Genomic DNA, 12,523 nt, shown 5'->3' with positions numbered 1-12,523 from the left:
TCATATCAGCTATTACCCTGGCCCTTACCCCCACCAGCCATTACCCTACCCTCACACTTCACCTAACGCAACACCACCTGATCATCACCACCCTACCCTATTACCCCACCCACTATCTACCCCATCACCACCCACCCACTATTAGTCCCAACATCACCACCTTACCCTCTATTACCCACCACCCACTATAACCCCACAATCCTACCCCATCACCAGCTTCTATTACCCACCACCCACTATAACCCCACAATCCTACCCCATCACCAGCTTCTATTACCCACCACCCACTATAACCCCACAATCCTACCCCATCACCAGCTTCTATTACCCACCACCCACTATAACCCCACAATCCTACCCCATCACCAGCTTCTATTACCCACCACCCACTATAACCCCACAATCCTACCCCATCACCAGCTTCTATTACCCACCACCCACTATAACCCCACAATCCTACCCCATCACCAGCTTCTATTACCCACCACCCACTATAACCCCACAATCCTACCCCATCACCAGCTTCCTATTACCCACCACCCACTATAACCCCACAATCCTACCCCATCACCAGCTTCTATTACCCACCACCCACTGTAACCCCACAATCCTACCCCATCACCAGCTTCTATTACCCACCACCCACTATTGCCCCACAATCCTACCCCAACACCACCCTCCATTACCCATCACCCACTATAACCCCACAATCCTACCCCATCACCACCCTCTATTACCCCACCACCACCCTTTTCCCACCACCCTCTATTACCAATCACCCCCAACATCCTACCCCACCACCACCCTCCTCTATAACACACCACCTCCATTTACCACCACCCTAATTACCAAGCACCCACTATTACACCATTCTACCCCCATCACCAACCTCGACTACCCACCACCCGCTATTACCCCACAATCCTACCCCATCACCACCCTCTATTACTACCCCACATCACCCTTTATTACCATCACCCATTATTACCCCAACATCCTACCCCACCATTTTCCCACCATCCTCTTAATACGCACCACCCACTATTACACCACCTTCCTACCCCACCACAACCCTTTCCCACCACCACCTCCCACTATTACCCCACCATCCTATGACACCCCACCCCATTTCCCACCACCCACTTTACCTGAATACCCCACAACACTTACCCCATCAGCCACTATTACCCACCACCCTACCCCATCACTGTAACTCACCACCGCTTCTCCCAATCCACTACCCTCGCCCATTACCCCGTCCCATAGTCATCACCCTCTAATTTACCCCACCAACCTACCCCTCTCCATATTCACCCTACCCCATCACCCTACTCAAAGAGACAAAAACTTCATGTAGGTCTCTCTGAAATGTCCCCAAATTGCTTTAGGATCTATCGTATTAATGTGCAAGACCCCTGGGCTTAGCTGGCTACAACTCCCACAAAACCCCACTGCCACTGAACTTAGTTCAAGTGAGACAAAAACTAGGTCCCTCTAAACCTTAAATAATCTCTTATCTCGGTTTTAAAAGCAAGACCCCTGCCCACGAAACCGCACCATCCCCTACTGAACATAGTTCAGGCGAGACGAATATTAGGACCCTCTGAAATGACCCCCAAATTGCTTTATACATCAGTTTTAAATGCAAGACCCTGGCCACGAGACCCCACCAACCATCCCCTATTGAACAGAGTTCAGATGGGACAAAACTTCGGACCCTCTGAAATGACCCCCAAATTGCTTTAGTATCAGTTATTTTTAATACAAGACCCTGGCCACGAGACCCCACCGTCCCTTACTGAACTATGTTCAGTCAAGACTAAACTAGAACCCTCTGAAATCAGTGAATTGACCCCAAATGGCTTAGGATCTTGATTTTAAATGCAAGACCCCTGGCCACGAGACCCCACTTCGCACTCGTCTTCAGACAGATAGTATGAAGTATTTTTACTATTGCAATTTAGGAATTGGAGCCTTGGGCTATGAAAATACAGACAAAAGAAATTGTAACACAAGACACATCAAATTTGTTTTAAAATCTTTTTCTTTTCTACAATTCAGAATAATTATTCCATCTTTGGTATGTGTATTAATTGTAAAATAATTAATAATACAACTCAATGTACTGATTAATACATGTAATTGAAAATTCTTTAGAAAACAAAATAATATTTTAAGCGACATGATACACAATGCAATGTATAATTCCCTGATAAAAATCGGCATAATAGTACACAAGATTGACAAATGAACATCCCTCGATCTCTGTTAATGTTGATGAAAACAGATCTGCTTTATTAATTACACAAATATTCAAGCTTTAAGGTGGTACTATACCCTTTGATAAATTTGTGACTATTTTTGCATTTTTCTCAAAAACTAATAAAACACTGGTAACAAAAGTTATGTATATTATAGGGGCAAGGAATCCAGTTACTGCACTGGAATTTCAGTGACTCAAGACAAGTTTTCCCTCATTTTTGACTGTAACTCCACAACTGTTGTCTGTGCACTGTGCTGAAATAAAATTTCCAGTGCAGTAGTTGTAGTCCTTGCCCTATAATATACATATCTTACTTGTCACCAATGCGCTATAATTTTGAGAAAATGCAAAAATAGGCACAAAATTGGCCAGGGTGTAGTACCCCTTAAGGTCAATCACTCACTGTTTCCCATGTTTACAGCCAATGTGTACTAGTATTTAATTCAGCTAAACCGCTTTTGAATTTCAACTTGAAGATGAAAATTATTCAACTTTACAATGAAAATACAATGGATATTCATGGTCAGATATGAAGGTACAAATTATTCAACGTAAAAATGTTGGGAATTTTGTGCATACAACATTGTATCATGTCAGACATTCTATCTAAATGGAATTGGGTCCAAATTGACAGTGAAATAAGTGGGAAGAAATTACAATGTACTTCTCATTTGGTATTGTAAAATTGCTAAAAAATAGCTACAAATTAATTAATATTGCTGCTTCTTGATTTGTATGAATTCCCGATTTCAGCTCACTAACGAGGCTCATTTACTCGGGCTGATGAATTACTTGATGAATTCCTTTCATCTTTTCATGGCTTCATTTACTGTATAATATTCCAGGTAATTTTCACAAACATAAATTTTTGCACTCGACACAGCTACTACTATTATTATGAAAATAAAAATGCGTATCTTTGAGTCCAAACCTTTTTTTAAAAACTCAAAATTGCGTACCATATTTAAAAACAAGAAGTTCAAAATAGGCCCGAAAATAGGTCGAGCACAAAAAATTGATGTGCGAAAATTACCACTGTTAATAAATAAAAAAATTCAATAGTTTCAAAGCAAAAGACTCCTAATTATTATAATTGGTGTGCACTGGTTGTACCTTGCACGACATTCTAAGAATCATATCTACAGTTCTATTAATGAGATGTCAAAAGAACATGAAATGCACTAATTTAGTGCAAACAGAAATATTCCAGAAATAGTAAATTACCGTATATCTAGACCAACCCCATCTGGATGTGGAGCCATTACAACATCGGAAAACAATTTTTCATCAGACCAAAATGATGGGCTTTCCTCCTACATGTAGGCAAGGTGATGAAAAAACAATATTTTACCGACCAACCCAGAGGTGTTTTTTTGTCGCCCAACAGTTAAAAAAAACACAGATTTGATTTAAAGTTGTGGAGTAGTCATTCTACAATGTTATGTAAAATAAAATATTTCACAAGTACATTGTATGTCCAAGATGTGCATGGCGTTCCACTTTCTCATGAAGCAAGACTTCGATACGGTCCCACTAAATCTGGAATCAAATTAAAATAGTGAATTTTATTTACAATATATACAAATTAAGTGATCACAAATAGTGCAGTGAAACCATAATTCAAACTAAAATAGAACTGGTGTAATATTGTTTGACAATTAAAAACCAATTAAATTTTGGGGCATGAATGAGTTGTTCACTGAAAAACTTATTTAGTCTCTAAATTCAGATTAAAAAAGTTACTTATCCTAAGTAACCATATTGATCAAGAGAAATATTTTTGATGACTGCCCCATGTACCGATATGAAAGAAAATATTTTATCAGCTTATTTTAACAAGGCAATTTGGTTAAAATCATTGCTAGCTTCATACATTGGCTAGATGCACAGAACAGTATAGAAAAATGTGGATGAAATGAAGTCTGGTTTTACTTTCAAATACATAAAAAGAAAATTACATTTTTTTTTCAAATAGCTGAAAGAAAATTACATGAACTGAATTTGTAATGGCAACCCAAAGTAAAATTTAGGCAGGTCACCAACACTTTATTCCACAAGTATTTTCAGTTTGTGGTCAAATTTGTCTTGGACACAACTTGCCCTGAAATATTAAGACATTTTACAACACCAGCTGGCATCAGAGTGGTTGGTGCAAAGGCCCTATCTGCAATGCCAGACTGCAATAGCTGACCATGGAACTTCCATGAGCTGACAGATATGTCTACTATTAGAATGTAGAAATAGCCAAATGTCTATGAATGGAATGCAGAAATTGTCAGATGTCTAGGAGGAGGCCACCAATTGCAAGTAAGGCCTTGCAAGAACCCTTCAATAATTAATGTGACCCACAAAGTCACAGGTTGGGAGTCAGACATTCCAACTGTTGAATTCAAGATGTTCTTTGTTTGAAGACACCTGTATTGGCAGTGGTATGTTCTTTATGAATGGGGACAGTATTTAATAATACACAGTACCGCATGATGTCAACATTCACAAAAGACATACCACTGATTTTACAGGTGTCTTCAAACAATGAACATCAATTCAACAATTGGAAGGTCTCTAAATGCCTAACTTGCCACTCATTCGTGGGAGCTGGTCACATGATATTGAATATTCATGGTCATTTCCCCAATCTACGTTAATTTCCATCAATTCATTGAATTTTCATTTCCCACATGAATTCAATAATGAATTTACTTAAAAAATTATTTATTCAGTGTATTTGAATTGATAAAATTTGTAAGAAAATTTTTGTAACAACTGAGTAACAACTGTATTCTATTCCTAAAAAGCAAAAAGGCAAATTTGATTGCAATTTGAGATAAAAAAATTGAGTGGGAAAGTCTACATGTTTAAAAGCTATAAAAGAAACAGTGCATATTATCATGACCATATAAATATGGATAAATTTACACAATTACAAATTGATTTTTGCATAATTACAGTAATTAGATTGTCATTAATTATTGGAGACAATGTTTATAATCACATCAGAATTCATGATTTTTAAATCATTACCGTACTTTTTTTTACAATTTAGAGCAAAATTACAACGAAACGAAGATGAGCTACCGGTACATTCATAATTCAGAGTAAAACGAAGTTCTTGATTGGACAAAATGTTATTTTAGATTTCAGAATGTGTCTACACACATTGGTATGTTTTCAATTTGAAATTTTCATGAATGAAAAGCAAGAGCAGTACATCGAATATTGTCAATCTTGCCACACCGTTTTGCCCAGAAATCCAACATATTGATATCCTCAATATTGTTTCTTTTGTAACATTGTTGCCATGGTTACATCATCCTTTATCCATATGGTAGCTCATCGTCGTTTTACATAACAATGATTCGACAATTTCATTTTTGTGTCGATCCTATAAATCTGTACAATTCGCCAAGATTAAGATACATCATACATCATGATCATTTCATATGTATTTCATGATTTTAATAATATCTTGTATTTTTTGCAGTAATTCATCAGTGCATTGTGCAAATGAAGACCAAACAAGGCACTTTTGTTTTCTAGCTTTCACAATTAATTAAAGAAACTACAATGCTGCATTATGCTGGTGTGGTGAAATAAATCTAATTTCCTTTCGATTTTTTTCTACTAAACACTATAAAAACACTACTGCCAGCTTTAGGAAACAAAGTTTTGAAAAGCAAATTGCTTGAAACTCAAGTTTTTTTAAAGTCTCGTTCTAGATTTTGACTATGTTCTAGCTTCTACAATGTACATTGTAGTTTAAAAACGGAAATGAGATTGAGAACAAGTTACAAAATATCAGAACGCAATTACTAGAATAGCAAAACAAAATTTGTTCAACATACTATATTGATTGAAATGGTCTCAAACTTCCTTTCATATCAATGTTGTCTTCCGAATTCAAGAGTTCAAAATGATCTGATGAAAATGATAGAGTACAATTCAGACCATATCCATTTATTTGGTCAAGAAATTTCTTATTTCCCGTCAAAGTTGCATTTTATAGTTTCCCATAAAATCGTCAGTCACTAGTTCACATTCAACCGGTTTTTGGACACAATTTCGACGAGCCAAGTGAAGCTTGTCCTAAATATCGAGTTACTTTCCGTAAAATTGATGTGAAAAAAATGACCAACACGCAACAATTTTAACACAAACAAATCATAATATTGTTTTTTGGTTTAGAAATTCAGCTTGGAAACAAATATTTTATCAAGTAAGCATGTTCTTAGTTAAGTATAATTGCTTTGTTTACGATATAATGCAATTTTCCATATGGATGAGAGAAAATTTATACGATTTCGGTGCAAGAATGACACTCGCGTACAGCACAAAGCGAGGGGATTGCTAATGGCGAGTGCCCCCGTCATGATCGGGTGATAAGTGTCAATTGGGTCGCTCTCTCTCGCTCTAGTACCCCGGTAGAGTATGTTCCCCGCGGGCTTCTTAAACACGTTGTACAATTAATCCTTTGTACAAGTTATACATTTTGTCAGTAATTCGGTTGTCTGGATTATGTAATCTTGCAGTTGCATGCTTGCAAATATAATTTACTCTCACTGGGAAATGTATTGCATTTTTCGTTTTATACAGCAGCAGGCATGAAAATGTTTTACACATGGCGAGTAAATAGGCGCTTGATGATGATTAAGCAGCCCGTCAGATGCGGGTCAATTGATCGAGCCGACAGCCTAACGCATTTTGGATATTTTTATACAATAACTTCTGAAAAAGAACTGTCCTTGTTGAATCGAAACTTATGACCGAAAAATTGTTTTTGTACATCTTATCATGTTAGTCATACATTGTAGAATACGTGAATATACAAACTGACACAATTATTTCTCTACATCTGTTCTTCACAGTATTTTTAAACTGTAATCTTCTGAAGACTTCTTTGACCCATGCTGATTGCTGACCACAGTCAATTAAATTTTACAAAATAATCTACCAACTTAGTAATTTTCTTGACGGTACATTTGTGGTTACAAAATACAAGTTACTATCTTCCCTGAATACATATTCAAAACACCGTTACATGTTGTTTCATGTTAAAGAGGGTACTACATCCCTGGCCAATTTTGTGCCTATTTTTGCATTTTTCTCAAAAATTATAGCGCATTGGTGACAAGTAAGATATGTATATTATAGGGGCAGGACTACAACTACTGCACTGAAAATTCGGTAACTCAAGGCAAGTACGGTAGTTATTGATTTATTGATCAAATATTGGTTTTCCCTCATTTTGTACTGTAACTCCACAACTGTTATCTGTGCTGAAATAAAATTTCCAGTGCAGTAGTTGTAGTCCTTTCCCTATAATAGTATACACATATCTTATTTGTCACCAATGCGCTATATTTTTTGAGAAAAATGCAAAAATAGGCACAAAATTGGGCAGGGGTGTAGTACCCCCTTATTAAAGGCGACTTTCACAACAATTTGACTGAACTGCTAAATTAAATTTTTATGATAGCCTACTGCGTGAACAAAAACCAGGAAAATGTAGAAGACTTGTAAGTTGTAGCACATAATTTTCCCGTCATAAAAATGAAAACTTTTTTAACATATCAGTGCTTCAACACAAATCACCGAATTTTGAAATGAACATTCGAAACTTCATGAACATGTTACTGGGTTTTCCTGACATTATAATTACATGATTATGTTTGAAAGTCGCCTATAAATTGTTTAGACCAGCCTGAAATACGAAACAAAATTTGACACGATGAAATACTTTGCATCTGTGTTCACATAAATGTACGTACATAAACTGCCGTCACTTTCAATTAGATTGTCCGTAAATTGGAGGAAACCAAGGTCGTAACACCATGCTGCATTTTTGGCTCGTTCAACTTCGTGGCTCCGTTGAATGCGTGGGAATCTGGTAGAAAATTATGCAACAAATAGAGGAACAATGTTGATAAAACTGGTAAATAATGTTATGTTCACTGCTAAATCTTCAGCAACAAAGACGCAAAAGTCAAATTTCAATTCAGACGGTCTAACATGCTGCTCATACAGTCTCTCTTCTTTCCAGTGGATGTCCTGGCGGTTTTGAGTAGGCCTATGGAAGGCGGGAATGTCTCCTCCTTGTTCAGCGGACAGTACTTGATGGTGTGGGCTCCGTCCCCACTGACCCCACATATGGGGCATGTGTAGTTGCGTAATATGGGACAACTGGTGCGGCCCTCGGAGTCTTTGAGGATGTGGGCTCCGTAGACCATCTCACTTTCCCCGTTGTTCTTGCAGAATACGCACCAAGTAGGTGTCCTGCGATTCTTGGCGCTTGGGAGTCTGGAAACCAGCTTCCTGGTGTTTCTTGGAGCAAATGGCTGGAATCCTGCACTGTCGTCTTCTACGTCTACACCATTCAACTTGAATTCATCCCAAGAAAACAGCTCCTCTGCACTGTGGGCGCTGGAAGTGCTGGTGGTGCGAGAACGACACACATGGTTGGCAGAACAACATGGCACAGCATTGTTGGTACTGGTAGTACTGTCAGTGTTCATATTCAAACTCGAGTTCAGGTTCTTAACCAGATTCACTAGTCCGAGATAATCTTCGAACGGTTTAAAAGGCTCTTCTTGCTGCTCAAGCTGGGCCATTCTTGACATCCAAACGTTGTTTGCCATGATGAAGTTGTATTCACTATTCTTGCAAACAACTTGGTGAATTTATTAAGCACGAGGTAAGACGTTCTAACAGCAACAAGTGTCAGATAAATTCTGTGACGAAAACATGACAAGTGTCTGCTAATATTCTACAACCTAATTAAGTAGGCGGAGTTTGTCTGTATGGCGTACACAAAAACGAATACCTATCCGTGTGAGCATGCCGGCACCAATCCCACGTGGCTTTGTTTACGACTAGTCTTGCATCAAGTCTTTTACTACTCTCATAAATGACTCGTTGATTAAGCTTCGGCCTAAGTCTAATTCCTGACTTGAAATAGTGTCTTAAAACACGCGTGCGCAAGTTTGACGTCTGAAAATGTAGCCCTGTGATTGGTTGGAAGTCACTCATTCATCTATTTTCCCCGGATATTTTGACTGGGGTCGGCACGTGGTGTAGATTTCAAAGGGATGTGCAAAGTTAACATTGGTTAACGCGTTACATGACGCCGCGCCGTGTACGTAAACCCAGGGTGTAGAACATTCAACAAATTTAATTTTATTATTATTTCACTATTGAGGGGGGTCAGACTTTCCCCTGGGGCCCCAATAATAATTAATTAATATAATTGTTATTATTTACATGTATTTTACAATGTTGACCTTTAAATAATGTTGGAGGGCCCCCATCCCCATGATACTCTGGCGGGTACTCTAGTCCGTCCCCCACCGAGACATCTCGGTATTCCGTTTTTACAAGGGGTTTATTCATTCATGATTTGAAAGTATCAGATGCAGATCACAACTTATTTTTACAAAATTGTTCCTAAATATTACAAACAAACGCATTTTTGAATCAGTTCCCTAATTAAATACAAAATAATGTATGACCACAGATATTGGAATGACTTATCAGTAGGGCCTACCCTAATAGGCCTACATTTATAGTATTATATAAACAATGCAGCCCAACAACCGCAAAATTTTGAGGTAACCGTATAGTTTAATTTTCATTCGTTTCACAATTTTAACAAAACCTTCCATAATTAATGTTGTTTCGCCCTAGCCCTTTATTCATTAATAATTCTTCTTGCCGCCACTTCTTTTTTGCCGCCCTACATATACCCCGGGGGGCTCGCAACCCCCAACCCCCCAAATAAAAAAAATAATAAAATACTCGCATGAATATAATGAAAATAGTTGTTTAAGGTGAACCTCATTGAAAATAAAGTTATATATCAATGGAAAGCTTATGATGTCAGGATACTAAAAATTATTTTTTCCGATTTTTTTGATGGCCATTAAAGCTGAAAAATTAAAAAATGAATGAATTTTTGGTCTTTTTAAGGCGCCCAAAAAGCACCCAAATCAATCGTCTATGACCTTGAGAATGCTCGTGACGTAAGCTCAGGGTTCGCAGTCACGTGATCCTACTCGGAAACATGTAAACAAGACTTGCTTTCTGTACTTTGCAAGCTGCCCGGCAAGTCTGATTTTCACAATAAAGCCTGAAATTAGAGGAATCTTCAAGTTGCTGGTTCCTTCTATATATATTAGAAATAATAGAAATTTTTGACAAAATCAGTCATAACTCGCTGGGTATAATTGGGTAATTGAGTTTGAATTTCGCGCTGGGATCAATTCCATGCGCAAACTTGCTGCTACCGCTCATGTCATGGACTGAATAAACATGATCGAAAAACAAATTACATACTTGTTTGTGACATTTCTATTCTTGATTCATTTGAAAATATCTGATATTTAAAAATATCGTCTTGCAGTAATCAAAAAATTAATAAAAAAACCGCCGATTTCATCAAATCCAGCCCATAAAGGTTTTCATATTTAGCGCATTGCGGTAAATACATTCTTTCCACGCAATCACGATTGAAAGAAACATACTTTATTATAAAATAAGTACAATTGAGGCTTAGTAGATGGAATTCTGAAATCTGAATAAAATTAAAATATTGTCACTTGTGTCACGATTCTTTAATGAGAGTACAATCAGTGTACGGTACTGAAAAAGTGAAACATTCATGTTTTATGGATTTATACCGAACACGATGCGTAAATTGCTGCTGAAGAAATAGCGTTTACCCGACCAAGGTGGATATGCGCAAACACAGCGAGTCGCCAAGTTCGTCCTACGGTATAGCAATTGCGGTGCGGTGTGTGTTGCAGCAGATTTGATCAAGTCTGCTTTTGTATGCATTTTCGCAATTAAGCTTGAAATTAGAGGAATATTCAAGTTGCAAATAATAGAATTATTGTCAACACATAAATTTTCCGTAAATTTTGGACAAAATCAGTCGAAACTGGCTGGGTATAATTGGGTTATTGAGTTCGAATTTCGCGCTGTGATCAATTCCATGCGCAAATGCTTGCTGCGACCGGTGACCGGTCATGGCATAATAATATAAACATCAAATTAAGTACTTGCTTATCAAGTGACATTCCCTGTTCTTGATTCATTTTAAAATATCTGATTTCTAAAAAATATTGTCTTGCAGTAATCAAAAAAAGATTTCATTAAATCCAGCTCATAAAAAGGTTTTCATATCTAGCGCCGTGATCATCCCCCGGTCGGATATCATTAATTGCGAAAAATATTCTGTCCATGAATTGGCAATTGAAAGAAACAAATACTTTATAAATACAATTTAGGCTTGGTAGACCGTTATTTGATGGAATTCTGAAATCTAAATTATAATATTGTCATTTCTGTCACAGTTCTTGATGATAGCACAATCGGTGTAGCCCTACTGAAAAAGAAAAACATCCATATAATTGTTGTATGGATGATGGTAGTAGCGAAATACTAAAGAAATTGCAGGAGCTGATGTCTGCGAGGCGGATATGCCCAAACAGCGCTAGCCTTCGTCTTCCGGGAGCACTTCTCTGTGTATTAGCTGATTTGATCAATCGCGCCTAGCAATAAGTTGGAAATATCAGAATGTGAATATCAAATCGGTCATTTTGTCTGCAAGTACAGTACAGTCGCGGATACCGAACACTCGGCGACTGAGTCACTGAGTTCATCCCGTATGTATCTACGAGTTCGCCTATCATACATGACCGGTTGTAAAGCTAAGAAATAATTTAAAAATCCTGTACATGTACCTTATTCTATTCCTTCATTTTCTCATTGTGATAAGTTTATCTCAACTTGGTGTGACGATCTGAACTGGTAGCACTAGCAGTTATTTTTTGCAATCTGTTTTCATTCCGGTTCTTCGGCGAATCTTCGCTCTTCGTGCTTTACTGTAATATTCCCTATGCATATCGTGGATGGCTTGGCCTATCCCAAATCACCCCGGCCAGCACTTTTTCCATTTTTATCCACACTTTATTCAGGAACTTCATTCTTGATTTGATCATGATGTTTCCTTCATGTTATTCTTATTTTATTGAAGAAATTTTTCATGTAAAGTAAGTTGACAATGACTTAATTCGTACATTGGCCCGATGCATGCCACAGTAATGCATGGACATTGTGTTTACAATCAAACCCGGAAGTAACTGTGTGTCCCCGAGCTGACGTCATCAATGAAAGCGCCCAATTTGAACGATTTCGTTTTGTAATTTAGGGGGGGTGCCAATATCCAATCTTTGCATGGATATTTTGTCTAGCCTGGTACGTTAGGCA

General features: G+C 37.7%; 1 protein-coding gene across 1 annotated transcript; it reads right to left on the bottom strand.

Moving 5' to 3' along the window:
- Window positions 1-7,830: 7,830 nt before the first annotated feature.
- Window positions 7,831-8,987, bottom strand: LOC140162318 (nanos homolog 3-like). Its single transcript, XM_072185551.1, has one exon. The coding sequence runs from the start codon at window positions 8,893-8,895 to the stop codon at window positions 8,251-8,253; it is 645 nt and encodes a 214-aa protein (XP_072041652.1). The 5' UTR covers window positions 8,896-8,987; the 3' UTR covers window positions 7,831-8,250.
- Window positions 8,988-12,523: the final 3,536 nt, after the last annotated feature.

This window comes from Amphiura filiformis, chromosome 10 (assembly GCF_039555335.1).
Source record: "Amphiura filiformis chromosome 10, Afil_fr2py, whole genome shotgun sequence".
Lineage (NCBI taxonomy): Eukaryota > Metazoa > Echinodermata > Ophiuroidea > Amphilepidida > Amphiuridae > Amphiura > Amphiura filiformis.
This window is presented reverse-complemented; position numbering and strand designations above follow the sequence as displayed.

Coding starts and splice junctions, on each gene's coding strand:
- LOC140162318 (XM_072185551.1), bottom strand. CDS start 8,895: ATGGCAAACAACGTTTGGATGTCAAGAATGGCCCAGCTTGAGCAGCAA.